The following is a 16,088-nucleotide window of genomic DNA, read 5'->3' as shown; positions in this document are numbered from 1 at the left end:
AAAATAAAGGTAGTTTGGTATTTTGAATGCATTTGTTTCATAAGATTTGGTTTTTTTTTTTTTTTGTAAACGAGATTTGTTTTTGTTTTATTCATACAATTTTACTATATAAAGTAATTATTTTTTGATTATATTGATTAATAAAGATTATATTAGTTTTAATTATGTTTTTACTAGAATGTGTAAAAAAGACTTTAAAAATGTCTGAGTAGTATAAGAAAAAAAGGAAATATGTAAAATATATTTGAATTATATAAAGACGCGTTTAATTTACAGGTTGGTTGGTTTGGAGTAAATAAAACTAATAAATACGAATAATGAATTTTGTTGTTTTTTCTCAAATTCAGGAAAATTATTTTACCTTTTTCTGGGCAATTTTCCTTTTTACTTATTATGAGAGAAAAGGAAATACATAATAAATATATTACAAGAGAAGGGAGCAAGTGGAAAACAGACCAGAAGTGAGAGAGAGATAGAGAGGAAGACGAAGAGAGACACAACAGAACAGAGTAAGGGTTCGATAGACCGTGGAATCTTCGAATCACACACCACTTTGCAAAAGCTTGAAAGGGTCTTTTTTTGTTATTCTTATATATTTACCAGAGTGACCAAATCTTTGGTAGTCTTTAGGGTTTTGCTTGCTCTTCTCCGTGACCCCTTTTAACCTGCAAGTAAAATTGGCGTGTTTCGTACGGTCTATCTAACCCTAATCTGTCCCAAACCACTCTTCTTCTCTCACCCCCTTTTTCTGGGTTTCTTCAATTCCCGTGCTTCTGAAGAATTTTGGTGTTCTTGAGTGAGCTTTTCTGTTTCCTTTTTTGTTGTGTTAAATGTTTTTGATTTGATTATTACTAGAATTATGGTAATGGAGGATGAGCGTAGGGAAGACATAATAAAGCCTTCTTATTGGCTAGATGCTTGCGAGGACATCTCTTGTGATCTTATCGATGACCTTGTCTCTGATTTTGATCCTTCCTCTGTTGCTGTCAATGAATCCACTGATGATAACGGCGTCATCAATGATTTTTTCGGTGGAATCGATCACATTTTAGATAGCATCAAGAACGGTGGAGGCTTACCAAACCATGGCGTTTCTGAGACCAATTCTCATATTAAAGAGGTTAGTACAACTCCTCAGCTGATTCCTGGAGAGGTTGCTTTCTCAGTGAAGGACAATGGGGTGCAAAAGAATGGCGGTAATAAGAGAGACGAAGTGTCCAAAGAGGAAGGAGACAAGGATAGGAAGAGGGCTAGAGTTTGTAGTTACCAGAGTGAAAGGAGTAACCTTTCAGGTAGAGGACAGGCTAATTCTAGGGACAAAGATAGATTTTTGAATAGGAAACGTACTCGTAATTGGGACGAGGCGGTTCACAATAAGAAACGAGATTGTTACAATCACAGAAGAGATGGTAGAGATAGAGAAGTTAGAGGTTATTGGGAGAGGGACAAAGTTGGCTCCAATGAGTTGGTTTATCGGTCAGGGACTTGGGAAGCTGATCATGAAAGAGATGTTAAGAAAGAGAGTGCTAGAACTCGAGAATGCGAGGAGAAGGTTGGGGAGAATAAGAGTAAGACTGAAGAACCTAAAGAGAAGGTTGTGGAAGAGCAAGCAAGAAGATATCAATTGGATGTGCTTGAACAAGCTAAAGCGAAAAACACAATTGCTTTCCTTGAGACCGGTGCTGGAAAGACACTTATCGCAATTCTTCTTATTAAGAGTGTTCACAAGGATTTAATGAGCCGGAATAGAAAAATGCTCTCGGTGTTCTTGGTTCCTAAAGTGCCTTTGGTCTATCAGGTACTTAGATAGCTTACATGTTTGTATTTTTTTCAAAAAGTTGGTTTCTGTTTGGGTTTGATTTGTTGATTTATCTTATATTCTCAGCAAGCAGAAGTGATACGTAATCAAACTTGTTTTCAAGTTGGCCATTATTGTGGTGAGATGGGACAAGATTTCTGGGATGCTCGAAGGTGGCAGCGAGAGTTCGAGTCTAAGCAGGTTGCTTTTGTTGCTTCTTTTTCCTCACATGTTTGGATCTTTTTTTATTTATCTTTTCTTGAAGTTTACAGTTATTTTCTCCATCTCCTTTCTTTGCAGGTTCTAGTAATGACTGCACAAATTCTATTGAATATACTGAGGCATAGCATCATTAGCATGGAAACAATTAATCTTCTTATTCTCGACGAGTGTCACCATGCTGTCAAGAAACATCCATACTCATTAGTGATGTCAGAGTTTTACCACACAACCACTAAGGACAAAAGACCTGCCATCTTTGGAATGACTGCTTCACCCGTTAATCTAAAGGGTACTTATTGTTTCTGAATAGATGTTCTAAGCGGATCTTGCTTGCTAATATGTTCTTGAAAGTGACTTCTTTTTATGTTGTCGACATAGGTGTTTCAAGCCAAGTAGATTGTGCGATAAAAATACGCAACCTTGAGACCAAGTTGGATTCTACAGTTTGTACCATAAAAGATCGAAAAGAATTAGAGAAGCATGTGCCTATGCCTTCAGAGATTGTCGTTGAGTATGACAAAGCTGCGACTATGTGGTCTCTTCATGAGACAATAAAGCAAATGATTACAGCCGTTGAAGAAGCTGCACAAGCAAGTTCAAGGAAAAGCAAGTGGCAATTTATGGGGGCTAGAGATGCTGGAGCAAAGGATGAATTGAGACAGGTTTATGGCGTATCTGAAAGAACGGAGAGCGATGGAGCTGCCAATTTGATTCATAAACTTAGAGCTATAAATTATACTCTTGCTGAATTGGGTCAATGGTGTGCTTACAAGGTAAAAAATGGATGACATTGTTTTTTTTGATGATTTGAACTGGTTTTGTTGTTATCATATGATATTACTTTTGTTTTTTCTTTCAAGGTGGCACAATCATTCTTGACTGCTCTGCAAAGTGACGAGAGGGTGAATTTCCAAGTGGACGTGAAGTTCCAAGAATCATACCTTAGCGAGGTGGTGTCGCTCTTACAATGTGAGCTTCTGGAAGGAGCTGCTGCTGAAAAGGTGGCAGCGGAAGTTAGCAAACCTGAAAATGGTAATGCACATGAGGAGATCGAGGAGGGAGAGCTCCCTGATGATCATGGTAAGTCTCAACCACATTCGTAATATCTGTCTGTTTGCTTACTGGTCTGAGAAACCAGATATTAACATTGCTCTTTGGTTTTAGTGGTCTCGGGAGGGGAGCACGTTGATGAAGTAATAGGTGCCGCAGTGGCTGATGGGAAGGTTACTCCAAAAGTTCAATCATTGATCAAACTACTCCTCAAGTATCAGCACACAGCTGATTTTCGTGCTATTGTTTTTGTTGAGAGGGTGGTCGCTGCTTTGGTTCTTCCAAAGGTTAGGATTAAAGTGAAAGTAACAATGTGATCTTAAGTACATGTTTCCTGTCTCTATTTCTGATCTTGGAATTTTTCAGGTTTTTGCCGAGTTGCCTTCACTTGGTTTTATACGGTGTGCCAGCATGATTGGGCACAATAACAGCCAGGAAATGAAATCATCCCAAATGCAGGATACAATCTCCAAATTTCGAGATGGGCATGTATGAAAAAATTTTCTTTGTTTCCTATGTCTTTTGGGTAATTCTTTCTTGTTTAATTCTGTATTCTTTTGACATATGTCTCTTTCTCTCTCTCTATTTTAATAGGTGACACTATTAGTCGCCACAAGCGTTGCTGAGGAAGGACTTGATATTAGGCAATGTAACGTTGTTATGCGTTTCGACCTTGCAAAGACAGTGCTGGCATACATTCAGTCTCGTGGTCGGGCAAGAAAGCCTGGATCAGACTACATACTTATGGTTGAGAGGTACATAAAATGCTTTAGAAACTACATTTGTTTTCTTAAAAATTGGTCAATAAATCAATACTCTTATGTATGTCAACTTGTGTTACTTGCAGGGGAAATGTATCTCACGCCGCATTCTTAAGGAATGCTAGGAATAGTGAGGAGACACTGCGAAAAGAGGCAATAGAAAGGACTGATCTCAGTCATCTCAAAGATACATCAAGGTTAATCTCCATCGATGCTGTGCCTGGTACAGTTTATAAGGTGGAGACAACTGGTGCCATGGTTAGCTTGAATTCTGCTGTTGGGCTTGTACATTTCTACTGCTCTCAGCTTCCTGGCGACAGGTAAGTTTACTGATATATTTTATTCATCTTGATGACTTTTTCTTCTTCCTGTATGAGACGACAGATTGATCCTCTGTTGTGTCTCAGGTATGCGATTCTTCGTCCTGAGTTTACAATGGAGAAACATGAAAAGCCTGGAGGCCACACAGAGTATTCATGTAGGCTTCAGCTTCCTTGCAATGCACCATTTGAAATACTCGAGGGTCCTGTTTGCAGTTCAATGCGTCTTGCCCAACAGGTGGATTTTATATTTACTATTCATCTATTATTCTTTTATTATCGACCATTGTGGTCCATGTCTTGAATTATTGTGTGTTTGATATGTAGGCTGTATGTTTAGCTGCTTGCAAGAAACTGCATGAGATGGGTGCATTTACCGACATGCTGTTGCCGGACAAGGGAAGTGGCCACGAAGCTGAGAAGGCTGACCAAGATGATGAAGGGGAGCCTGTTCCTGGGACTGCTAGACATAGAGAGTTCTATCCTGAAGGTGTAGCGGATGTACTTAAGGTAAAATTAGCACTAACCTATGAAAATCACTAAATGTGGTCTTATGGAAATTTTGGTTTCAAAGCTTGAATGTTTCTTAACTATGCACAGGGAGAATGGATTTTATCGGGAAAAGAAATATGTGAGAGCTCAAAGCTATTCCATTTATACATGTATAATGTGAGGTGTGTAGATTTTGGCTCTTCAAAAGATCCATTCCTAACCGAAGTTTCGGAGTTCGCGATTCTTTTTGGCAATGAGCTGGATGCAGAGGTTATTGATTCTCTCTCCATGGATTTCAGTTTTAGAATTTGGAGATGTAACAGTAGTTTTATTTTCCTTATATCTAAAGATTTGTTAACTGTGTCAGGTATTATCGATGTCTATGGATCTTTATGTTGCTCGGGCCATGATCACTAAAGCATCTCTTGCTTTCAAGGGATCGCTTGATATTACAGAAAACCAGGTTAGACTGAACAAACAACTTATATTTTCCTTAGCATATATGTTTGGTTGAAAAACATTTATCTTATATTTCTTGTTATTCATGTGCAGCTATCATCTCTTAAAAAGTTTCATGTGAGATTAATGAGTATCGTGTTGGATGTTGATGTTGAACCCTCCACGACACCATGGGATCCTGCAAAGGCCTACTTGTTTGTCCCTGTTTCTGACAATACGTCTGTGGAACCTATAAAAGGGATCAACTGGAAATTGGTTGAGAAGATTACCAAAACCACTGCGTGGGACAACCCACTTCAGAGAGCTCGTCCGGATGTATATCTCGGGACTAATGAAAGAACTCTTGGTGGTGACAGAAGGGAATATGGGTTTGGTAAACTTCGTCACAACATTGTCTTTGGGCAGAAATCTCACCCAACTTATGGTATTAGAGGAGCTGTTGCATCCTTCGATGTTGTGAGAGCTTCTGGATTGTTACCTGTAAGAGATGCTATTGAGATGGAAGTAGAAGATGATTTATCCAAGGGAAAATTGATGATGGCTGATGGGTGCATGGTTGCAGAAGATCTTGTTGGGAAAATAGTGACAGCCGCACATTCCGGGAAGCGGTTTTACGTGGATTCAATTTGTTATGACATGAGTGCAGAAACATCATTCCCAAGGAAGGAGGGATATCTTGGTCCCCTAGAGTACAACACATATGCTGACTATTACAAGCAAAAGTATGAATCTTGATTCTTCAATACTTTTTCTAAGTTTCATTAGGGAAGCAAGCACTCTACTAATACTTTTCTGTAATCACGAGGACTTACATGGCCTTAGTTCACCTCTGGTGTTGTGCAAGAATGAGAAGCAAAGCCTGTCTATGTATTATGAGATATCCACTTCGATGGCTAGGATATATGTACAAGATCGGCTTTTCTTCTTATTCTTGCACAACCTGAGGTAATTGGGGCTATACAAGTCTTCTTCTATAATGTCATTTATTAGGTACGGAGTTGATTTGAGTTGTAAGCAACAACCTTTGATCAAAGGACGGGGTGTTTCATATTGCAAGAATCTCCTTTCTCCTCGGTTTGAACAGTCAGGTACTATACAAAAATTTATGTCATTAACATTTATTGATTAACCAGTGGATTAACACTTGGTCCTTTTTTTTCCCTGTAATTTAAGGTGAATCTGAGACTATCCTTGATAAAACATATTACGTGTTTCTTCCACCTGAACTATGCGTTGTGCATCCACTTTCGGGTTCACTTATCCGAGGTGCTCAGAGGTTGCCCTCTATAATGAGAAGAGTTGAGAGCATTTTGCTTGCTGTTCAACTCAAAAATTTGATTAGTTATCCTATATCCACATCAAAGGTATATATATATATATATCATGCTTAGTCTTAGTTAGTGTCTTTTCTTAAACTCCTGTTCTGTGTTGGGTAAACTAGTCTAATCTGATTTGGTACATATATGTGTAGATTCTGGAAGCCTTGACTGCCGCCTCATGCCAGGAAACGTTCTGCTACGAGAGAGCTGAGCTTTTAGGAGATGCGTATCTAAAATGGGTTGTTAGTCGTTTTCTGTTTCTGAAGTATCCGCAAAAGCACGAGGGTCAGCTTACACGGATGAGACAACAAATGGTTAGTAACATGGTTCTTTATCAGTTTGCTCTGGTAAAAGGGCTTCAGTCATATATCCAGGCGGATCGTTTCGCCCCGTCTAGGTGGTCTGCTCCTGGTGTGCCTCCAGTTTTCGACGAGGACACAAAAGAATCTTCTTTTTTTGACGAAGAGCAAAAACCCCTTTCCAAGGAAAACAGCGATGTGTTTGAAGATGGAGAGATGGAAGATGGTGAACTAGAGGGTGATTTGAGTTCGTACAGAGTTTTATCTAGCAAAACGTTAGCTGATGTTGTTGAAGCTCTTATCGGTGTTTACTACGTCGAAGGGGGTAAGATTGCTGCAAATCATTTGATGACATGGATTGGGATTCATGTGGAGGATGATCCTGAAGAAGTGGAGGGAACGGTGAAACCTGCTAATGTTCCAGAGAGTGTACTCAAGAGTATTGACTTTGTTGGTCTTGAGAGAGCTCTTAAATTTGAGTTTCAAGATAAAGGTCTTCTCGTTGAAGCTATAACACATGCTTCAAGACCATCTTCAGGCGTTTCGTGTTACCAGAGATTGGAATTTGTTGGTGATGCGGTCTTAGATCACCTGATTACAAGACACCTGTTTTTCACATACACAAGCCTTCCTCCTGGTCGGTTAACAGATCTTCGAGCTGCAGCGGTTAACAACGAAAATTTTGCTCGTGTTGCCGTTAAACACAAACTCCACTTGTACCTTCGTCACGGTTCTAGCGCCCTGGAGAAACAGGTAAACAAAGACTGGAAAACAAAAAACTATTGTGTTCTCCAAAAATTACATATGTTTGACTGCTTGTTTTTTCAGATTCGAGATTTTGTAAAGGAAGTTCAAACTGAGTCTTCGAAACCGGGGTTCAACTCTTTTGGTTTGGGAGACTGTAAAGCCCCAAAAGTTCTTGGGGATATTGTTGAATCTATAGCAGGCGCTATTTTTCTTGATAGTGGAAGAGATACAACTGCTGCTTGGAAGGTTAGTTATTTAGGTTAAAAGTCTCTGAAAAATTTCTAATCTTTACTAAGACATTATTTTTTATCTCTTTCCAGGTTTTTCAACCTTTGCTTCAGCCCATGGTGACACCAGAGACACTTCCGATGCATCCAGTTCGAGAGCTACAAGAGCGGTGCCAGCAACAAGCAGAAGGATTAGAGTACAAAGCAAGTCGAAGTGGTAACACAGCGACTGTGGAAGTTTTCATTGACGGCGTTCAGATAGGAGTGGCACAAAACCCGCAGAAGAAAATGGCCCAAAAGCTAGCGGCAAGGAATGCACTTGCAGCCTTGAAAGAGAAAGAAATAGCTGAATCAAAGGAGAAGCACGTCAACGGGAGTACGGGAGAGAATCAAGATGAGAATGGGAACAAGAAGAATGGGAATCAGACTTTTACGAGACAAACATTAAACGATATTTGCTTGAGGAAGAATTGGCCAATGCCGTCTTACAGGTAATAAGAAGTTCACTAATGAGTAAAACTCTTGTTAGCCTTGCATATCTGTGGGTTTTATTGAGTTTATTTGGGGGTTTGTGGTGAATTTTGTAGATGTTTGAAAGAAGGAGGACCAGCGCACGCAAAGAGGTTTACTTTTGGAGTAAGAGTGAATACAAGCGATAGAGGATGGACTGATGAATGTATCGGAGAGCCAATGCCGAGTGTTAAGAAGGCTAAAGATTCTGCTGCTGTTCTTCTACTTGAGCTTTTAAATAAAACTTATTCTTGATTTTACCCTCTGATGCTAAAGTCTAGCCATGTCTTATCCAAATATATGTTGAACTAATTTTTGACAGAGTAATTTTGATTTAAGTACAAATATTCCAAAAGATATTTTAAACGACTTCTACTAAAAATAGTAAAAGTTTTGGCTAGTGGTCAATTCATATCAGTTGAACTGTTGGTTGTTCGAATTAATTGGATATCGAATTCTTCAAACAGATTAAACCCAAACCGATCCAATAATTCAAATGCCAAGATAAGGGTCTTCAAACAACATTACGAGTTCACAATGACAAATGATAAGGTCCCAAGTCTAGAAGAAAAATGCAGAGAAAAGTATCAGTTAGGATCATAAGCTTCTTATTATCAATGAATAGCAACAGAAACACAGATGTTGCAGGATTGTTCTCAGGAAAGCTTCAACGCCTCAAGGTATGGAGAATGTATTCAGCATAGAGGTCCCTGTAATGGAGAAAACAAATCCAGAGTTGCTTTAATGTTACAACTTAAAAAGCTGGTAACAAAGTTTGGTTCTTGATGGAGACAGAGACTTACATTGAGTACTGGATAGCTTCAACAGCAGTCTCCGAGGGCAGAAAATCATTCACTGCAACTTCCTTGTTCTCGTTCTTCTTGTCTGAAGGAGATTTAAGTTGAAGGAAAAAACAAATAATCCTTGATAATGGAAACGATTAAGGACCAATAAAGAAAAGAAGGATACAGTCTTCAAAGAAACGACGGATTTCAGAGAGACGGTGAGGGGGAAGTTCTTTGATATCAGTGTAATGCTTATACTCAGGATCATCAACACAGACAGCAATGATCTTGTCATCTTTTTCACCCTAAATCAAAGAGACAAAAATACAAGGATCATTTAAACTGACTTAAAGGATGAGAGTAAGAATATAAAAACATAGCCTTTCCATTGACCAAATTAGTTTTTACCTGGTCAATCATAGGCATTAATCCAATGGCTCTGGCACGCAGAAAACAACCTGGAAGGACAGGTTCCTACACAAAGATAATAAGTTTGTTTATTTTAATATAAGAACGTTTGGTGCATAATATAAGAAAAAGAATAGAACCATACCTGCATGATGACCAATACATCAATTGGGTCATTGTCTTCACACAATGTGCGAGGAACAAAGCCATAGTTGTGAGGGTACACAACTGATGAGTACAGAATACGATCAACCTGAAAGAGATAATGCAAGATGTTACTATTGATTTTGCGATAAGAAAACAATTCATATAAGCAAATAATCTTTGATCTTAATACAAACCTTGATGAGCCCTGTCTTTTTGTCAAGTTCATATTTGACCTTGCTTCCTTTTGTGATCTCGACAACCTAATTATCACCCAAAGACAAAATGATTCAAGAACATCGAGACAAGATTCTCTGTAAAAGATTCTCAAACAATAGAAGAAACTTACCACATTGAAAATCTGAGGAGCTCCAGGTCCTATTTTTAACGAGATATTATGAATTAGTTCCAAAAAATACAAACAAAAAAGCATGCAAAAAACTGAATCATATATGATTTGTTACCAATCTCAAGATCATGCCATGGATGTGCAGCTACGGATCTTCTTGACAAAGATGAGAGAATCCTCTCGTTAAGACGAGGAGCAGGTCGCTGCAGCTTCTGGTCATCGTTAGCTTCTTCACTCATCTGTCAAAATCACAACTTTATGAATCAAAAACATCTTAATAAGGAGAGAGAGAGAGAAAGAGAGTATCAATCGAATCAAAATACCAAATTTATTGGACTAAGCGAATCAGACCCCACAAGAGCAAACAACCTTTAGAGCAGATTTTAAGATCGATAATACCGAAATTAAGCTACGTTTCTTAATCTAACATATCGATAACTAAAGATCTACGCCAAATCTGTTCACTTTTTTTTTTTGCTCTAGAAAACTCGATGGATGATTATGGAGATTTGAAGCAATACCCAGTAGATTAACTTTGACGATCTAAGATACAAAACCAAAAGAAAACAGAAAGAAAAAAACGTACCTTTGGATCGAAACGAAAACGATCTTTTTTCAATCGCAAGGATGAAGAAACTTTGGGAGAGAAAGAAAGGAGTGAAGCGCGTTGGTCTCGTAAATTGTAAGCGTTTTAAGGTAAGTGTATATATGAGTGACCACCGAGAATTACGGATCAACCTTTTATTACTCTCGTAACACTACTCTACCACTTAAATAATTGATATATATATAGAGTAAAACCTCTATTATTTTATAGTGTAAATTAATAATAATTAATTTATAGTGGTATTTTTAATTTATAGTACTAATCATGGAGTATTATTTTAATTAATGTGTGGTTGGAAAAAAAAATTTGGTTATTTTTATGACTTGTGATGGTATATGTCACAAAATTATTGTTTAAAAATATACTAACATAAAATTATTTATTGAGGTGAACTAGAGAAAATTGATTTTTACAAAAACTAAAAACATATATATATATAATGATTATTAATTTATGATATTATTGGAACTATATTTTACATAGGAATGTCAAAAAAATTATTATCTTATTATCTTATCAAATTTGGTCAATTTTTACACTGGCCCGATTTGGGACTAGCAAAATTTATTAATTTATAGTGTTCATTAATTTATAGAGTATTAATCTATAGAGGTTTTACTATATATATATATATGTATTTTCCTTTCTGAATATATACAAATTTCCGTTTAATAATTTTCGCGCGAAACACGGTTTGTTTAATATCTGTGTTTCGCACGAAAATTATGAATATATAACAATAAAACAGAATATTCGCTTTGCGCTCACTCGATGTTAAATAGGAAATTTTTATAACATTTTCGCTAATAATTCTGTAAGAAATTAGGATATTTTATTGCATTTTATTTCAACAAAAAGAATGCGAGTGGAATAATAAATATAATATATTCATCAGTGAGATAAATTAAGAGATTGCAGTGGCACTATTATGTTAGTGACACATGAGCCTTTGGCTTGTTAGTTACATGGGAAAACGTTGTATGTAGGCCGAGTAGAGTGAATGAATAAATCTTAAGCCCAGCCGAACATCTTTAGGGCCTTTTGGCGTTTGGGCAATGAGCGCCTTCAAGTTTAAAAAACAAACAACAGAAGAATCATTATTGAAAAAAGAAACACAAAAGAATGACCCGAACATTCAAAGCTGATACTTTTGTACAATCCATCTTGTCATTCTAAACTATTTATGATTCCATCATCAATATCCACAATTTTGAAAAGACATGAATCCATTGCTTGAATGGTTAATTAACAGTAGTAGTAGCAGCAGACATATAGACCAGAAGTAGCATACACAAACAGAGACAGACAGAAGATAATACATGGGGATATGGTACAGAACTTGACATGACCAAAGAAATGTTCTGATGGATCTAAAAAGGAAGAAATAACAGTCTCTTTCATGAAGATTGAAGTTGCAATCACTAACACTAGATTTAAAGATATTGGTAAAAATGTGGATGTGTTTTTACCTCAAAGTCTGTCATGTAGAAGCTTCTCCTTCCAATCGAAGCCTTTTGCAGACTTTTTCATCACTTTGATTGTTTGTGTCACCTTGGCTCTCTTTCAGTTCCATTGAACATCTCTTGTATGGCTTAAACCCTGTCTGTCTCGTTTTAAGACTCTTTCCAGGTCCAACACCGATCATTACTACTCTTTCTTGGTCTGCATCACGGGAATCTTGAACTTTAAAATTAAGAGCCAATGGCATTGACGTGCCAATTTGTTTTCCATTCACATTCTCTGCCACTAGAGGAGGTGAAAAGCTTTGAGGTAATCTTTCTCTTGCAAAGAGAGCCTGAAACGCCATACGACCCTGACAAGATTTTTGTGAATGCATAGTGTTAGCTCCCAAAAGAAATCTGCAATATCTATCAATCATTAGTTTTTGTTTTACCTCTTCGGAGACTTCCTTCCACGAATCAGTAGCTGGGTTGTTGTTGTCTCTCAATTTAGTCTTACGGTTATTTAACTCATTAACATCTGGTTGATTCTCATCTGCCTCCTTCACATCCTCGTTATCTTTCTCCATTTTATCTAGTGCGTCTGTTTCCACATCACTCCCTGAAGGTGTGTTAGAGCCACACGATGAGCGATCCACCAGATTTTTTTTCTTGGTAACGTTTGAGTCATGCGCAGCTGCAGTTACAACAACTTCCTCAACCTTATCACCATTTGCTTTTGAAGCAGCATTTACGTTGGTTACTCCGGTCTCCTCTGAATCATCAGATGATGAAGCTGGAGATTTCGAAGCCAACTTTGGATCTTGCAGAGCAGTGTTTTGTTTCTCAAGCGGTAGTTGAGCATTTTCATCGGTATCCATCTCAGTCATCGCTGGAGTTGGAACAACGGTTGGTAAAGGAACACATGTAAGTGGAGCTGGAGCGCATACAGGAAGCAGTCCATGAGAAGCCCACCAAGCAGTTGCAGCAGCTACTGTAGCTGCAGCAATAGCAGCTACATTTGGAGGAGACGAGCTCACTGGGGTTGATGAATCTCCAGAGTTCCCGACACTCGCACAAGGCCAAACGGAAGCAGCAAATGTAGCTGCAGCATGAGCTGCAGGATTCTGTAGGAGAGTTGACATAATAAGATTGGAGAAAGTAGATGACATCTGGAGAAATGAACGGTAATCATCCTGTGAATGACAAGCTGGAAACGGTTGATGAGAAGTTGTAGTAGTAGCAGATGCTGTAGTAGCTTGACGAAATCCGTGCCCGTGAATTTCTTCTCTCATAGGATGAAACATGAAATCTTGAGATACCATACCTGAGGGATGATTCTGAGGACATTTTGTGATATTCCCGTTTACAATATCCGCGTGAAAATGCCAAGGGTAGTTTTGCAGGCTGTGCACAGTACCATCGTTACCATCTTTGTCTTTATTCTTCTTGGGAACATCTTGAACCGCATTGTCCACGGTTGAGGTCTTACTTGTTTCAATATCAGCATTTCCCTGCTCAAAATCAGAATGGAACAAGTTCTTTTTTGTCATGCAGTTAACTTTAAATACAGCATTGATGAGGTTTTAAGACTACAATTTTATACCTTTCTTTGAGTTACTTTTTTTGGTAAGGGATACTTGTTCATAGTCGAAACCCCCGAGCAATTATCATCTTGATTTTCTTTCCCAGTTGATGTTTTCTAATCAGAAAAAAAGAAAACAATAAACCAAAAACAAAACATAAGAAGATTATCACAAGAAACAACAAAATAATAGAAAGAAGAGAATGAGTAGGAATAAACCTCAGAAACCGGCATTTTTTCCAAATCCAAGAATGCGTGATTACACTGTGACGAAGAGGCCGATGAGACAAGTTTTGCATCTTTTGCTGATGATACTTGTGAGGAAGATGTACCGTTATTCCCAGGTTTCCGAGGATAAGGAGTATTGGGTTTTCGTTTAGGACGAGGAGGTGGAATTTCAATGTCCAGAGCTTGACAGACAGGAATACCTTTAGTTTCAGCCTCTTTCTCCAACTGAAAGTGGACCAAATTGTGAGATTTTTCCAAACCGGACATGGAAAAATGCAGCTCAGATGTAAAATCCTGAGACTCATGAAATTGACCAAAAGCACGAGGTTGAAAAAAGTCTTATACTGACACGAACTTTTCGGGGTAGAGATGATAGAGTTACTTCATGTCCTGTCCTATAAGGCAAGGAGGTTTGGTTTTCCATTTGGTTGGCTATAAAAGAATCCATGCAATCCCATTATTTTAGTGAATACGGGTCAATTGTCTCATGCAAATGCAATGCTAGTTATGTTACTTTGGACCTATCTTATGGGTCTCAGAGAATAAAGTGTTCTCAAATCTAACAGATGTTTTCCACTTGGACAATTCGTCATCTCTAATACTTATAGTGCAAATGACAGATGTTTCCATAGAACCTGCTGCAATCCTCACAACCAACCAACTCTACTTAACAACACACACCAAATATCTAGTTGAAGCAATGTGAAGAAAAAAAAAACTTCAATCATATTTTCAGACAGGACACAGACGATTATAGGCAACTCTAAACATGGATATGGAGACTGGAGAGAAGTTATATTAACTCATACCAACCATTGGTGACTTCTTCACTCTAATTGAACACAAGTTAATGAACATGTTTAAAAAACGGATTCCAGAGATCAACTCTTACCTTTGTGAAGAACTTTTGTGCATGACTTCTGATCTGAACAGCAGTCTTTGTCCCAATATGTTCTGCAATCAAAAGAAAAAGGAAAAGGAAAAGAAAAAGAGAAGAGAAGAATCTCCAAATCAAGAGGAGATAAAACAACTAAGACTCCTAAACAAAATCTCTCACATCAAAAATTAAGCATACAAAAGCTAATTGGTTCCGACCTTCAATTCGTTGCCAAGCCCTTCCATAAAGCCTCAAGGCTTCTAAGAACCTCTCATGCTCATCCTCTGTCCATCGTTCTCGCTGCTTTGTTATTGTATATGGCTTTCTTGCCTAAACAATAAAAAAAACAACACCCAAAAAAAAAAGAAAAAAAAAAATCTTCTTCACACAACAACAATCCAAAATCTTTAAAAAAAAACAATTTGAAGCATAAAATAAATGAAGGACCTTAGTTAATAATTCTTCTCCAGATGTATTAGTATCCATAACAGGATCTTTGCAGCAATTCGCTGCTTCAAATCCTCTCTAACAAGTAAAGTATAATAAAGAAACCATCTTTGATCTCCCAAAACATGAAAGTTTCCAAATTGCAGCAGAGCCGTTGTGATAATCTCTTTAGAATCTAGAGCAACTACAAAAGAGCAAAGTAGTTTATCAGAAATATTTATCCATCCTCACAAACTTACTTAATATAAGAGACAGATTTAGAAAAATTTCAAAAGAGAAATCTTTTTCAAAGTCGTTGCTTTCTCCAGCAGAAAGCAAAAGAATTCACAGAAGCCTCACCCAAACGAATCCATCGCAGCCAAAACCTTAACAGCATCACAAATCTTCATATCAGTATTTAATCACTAGATTCGTATGATTATGCTAACTTTAGTTTTAATAACAGAGGAGATCTTATATCATCTTAAATATATATGAGGAACCCTAGAAAACTGATAATAATTGTAAAAAGCTGTATACCCTTGAGAATAGCCATGGAGGAGTCAAGTATGCAATCTGACATGTAAACTAGATCATCTCACCGGGAACTCGCCGGAGATGTCATCGTTCCCGGAAACAATTCAAGTCGAGGATCTAAAATAAAATCTCTAAAAAAATAATAAAAACGTAGAAAGAGAGAAGAAGATAAACTGAAGAAGAAGGAACTAGGAAAGACTGTTTTAGGCTGAAGACTACTGGAAGAAGAAGAAGGAAGAAGAAGAAAAAGCCAGAAGCAATCTCAGCCACAACAAATTTTCCCTAATTTTTCAATTTTTTGTGAAATTTTTTTAACGTATTTTATATTTGAGGCTGAAACAGCACCAAGGGTATAAGTGGCAAAAACAGAAGTCATCGGAGATCGACACGTGGGGAGAGTGTAGTGGCTGTCTACTGCACTTTTTGGTTTCTCTCAAGTTGCTTCTCTACGAGCCAGAAGAAGCCTCCCGCAGGTTAAAGTGACTTATTTGCTTACGTG

General features: G+C 37.7%; 3 protein-coding genes across 6 annotated transcripts; 1 reads left to right on the top strand and 2 right to left on the bottom strand.

Moving 5' to 3' along the window:
* Window positions 1-459: 459 nt before the first annotated feature.
* LOC17900300 (endoribonuclease Dicer homolog 1) lies at window positions 460-8,573 on the top strand. The gene is made up of 20 exons (XM_006306516.2): window positions 460-1,798; window positions 1,886-1,999; window positions 2,099-2,309; window positions 2,399-2,793; window positions 2,881-3,100; window positions 3,185-3,357; window positions 3,437-3,559; window positions 3,665-3,825; window positions 3,918-4,151; window positions 4,239-4,389; window positions 4,479-4,661; window positions 4,752-4,913; window positions 5,011-5,106; window positions 5,196-5,824; window positions 6,093-6,190; window positions 6,276-6,466; window positions 6,574-7,473; window positions 7,549-7,713; window positions 7,788-8,185; window positions 8,282-8,573. Exons 1-20 carry the CDS (start codon window positions 860-862, stop codon window positions 8,457-8,459), a joined length of 5,721 nt encoding a protein of 1,906 aa, XP_006306578.1. The 5' UTR covers window positions 460-859; the 3' UTR covers window positions 8,460-8,573.
* Window positions 8,574-8,652: 79 nt separating this feature from the next.
* On the bottom strand, window positions 8,653-10,590 carry LOC17900348 (soluble inorganic pyrophosphatase 1). The gene is made up of 9 exons (XM_006305548.2): window positions 10,477-10,590; window positions 10,006-10,129; window positions 9,891-9,919; window positions 9,739-9,804; window positions 9,543-9,650; window positions 9,398-9,463; window positions 9,174-9,294; window positions 9,008-9,089; window positions 8,653-8,914 (listed from the first exon to the last, which is right to left on the bottom strand). Exons 2-9 carry the CDS (start codon window positions 10,127-10,129, stop codon window positions 8,872-8,874), a joined length of 639 nt encoding a protein of 212 aa, XP_006305610.1. The 5' UTR covers window positions 10,477-10,590; the 3' UTR covers window positions 8,653-8,871.
* A 767-nt stretch (window positions 10,591-11,357) lies between these two features.
* LOC17896998 (protein LHY) lies at window positions 11,358-15,799 on the bottom strand. Of its 4 annotated transcripts, none has more exons than XM_023788632.1 (10): window positions 15,593-15,799; window positions 15,413-15,438; window positions 15,074-15,257; window positions 14,845-14,956; window positions 14,642-14,703; window positions 13,741-13,974; window positions 13,543-13,638; window positions 12,392-13,450; window positions 11,967-12,310; window positions 11,358-11,560 (listed from the first exon to the last, which is right to left on the bottom strand). In XM_023788632.1, the coding sequence occupies exons 3-9, from the start codon at window positions 15,110-15,112 to the stop codon at window positions 11,978-11,980; spliced, it is 1,935 nt and encodes a 644-aa protein (XP_023644400.1). In that variant the 5' UTR covers window positions 15,113-15,257; window positions 15,413-15,438; window positions 15,593-15,799; the 3' UTR covers window positions 11,358-11,560; window positions 11,967-11,977. The 4 variants fall into 4 exon arrangements, with proteins under 4 accessions (XP_023644400.1, XP_023644401.1, XP_006306976.1 ...); XM_023788633.1 differs by lacking the exon at window positions 11,358-11,560 and having other exon boundaries at window positions 11,662-12,310; window positions 12,392-13,146; window positions 13,264-13,450; XM_006306914.2 differs by lacking the exon at window positions 11,358-11,560 and having other exon boundaries at window positions 11,662-12,310; window positions 15,593-15,798.
* Window positions 15,800-16,088: the final 289 nt, after the last annotated feature.

The sequence above is a fragment of the Capsella rubella genome, unplaced genomic scaffold (assembly GCF_000375325.1).
Source record: "Capsella rubella cultivar Monte Gargano unplaced genomic scaffold, Caprub1_0 scaffold_1, whole genome shotgun sequence".
Lineage (NCBI taxonomy): Eukaryota > Viridiplantae > Streptophyta > Magnoliopsida > Brassicales > Brassicaceae > Capsella > Capsella rubella.
This window is presented reverse-complemented; position numbering and strand designations above follow the sequence as displayed.

Bases quoted from the DNA above. Each gene is read 5' to 3' on its own strand.
- LOC17900300 (XM_006306516.2), top strand. From the start codon at position 860: ATGGTAATGGAGGATGAGCGTAGGGAAGACATAATAAAGCCTTCTTAT. The intron at 3,560-3,664 runs GTATGAAAAAAT...CTATTTTAATAG, and splicing joins CCAAATTTCGAGATGGGCAT to GTGACACTATTAGTCGCCAC. The intron at 6,467-6,573 runs GTATATATATAT...ATATATGTGTAG, and splicing joins ATCCTATATCCACATCAAAG to ATTCTGGAAGCCTTGACTGC.
- LOC17900348 (XM_006305548.2), bottom strand. From the start codon at position 10,129: ATGAGTGAAGAAGCTAACGATGACCAGAAGCTGCAGCGACCTGCTCCT. The intron at 9,464-9,542 runs GTATGGTTCTAT...ATCTTTGTGTAG, and splicing joins ATGTATTGGTCATCATGCAG to GAACCTGTCCTTCCAGGTTG. The intron at 9,090-9,173 runs GTATCCTTCTTT...AATCTCCTTCAG, and splicing joins CCGTCGTTTCTTTGAAGACT to ACAAGAAGAACGAGAACAAG.
- LOC17896998 (XM_023788632.1), bottom strand. From the start codon at position 15,112: ATGGATACTAATACATCTGGAGAAGAATTATTAACTAAG. The intron at 13,975-14,641 runs GTAAGAGTTGAT...GTCCACTTTCAG, and splicing joins CACAAAAGTTCTTCACAAAG to TTGGAGAAAGAGGCTGAAAC. The intron at 12,311-12,391 runs GTAAAACAAAAA...AAATCTTGTCAG, and splicing joins GGAAGGAAGTCTCCGAAGAG to GGTCGTATGGCGTTTCAGGC.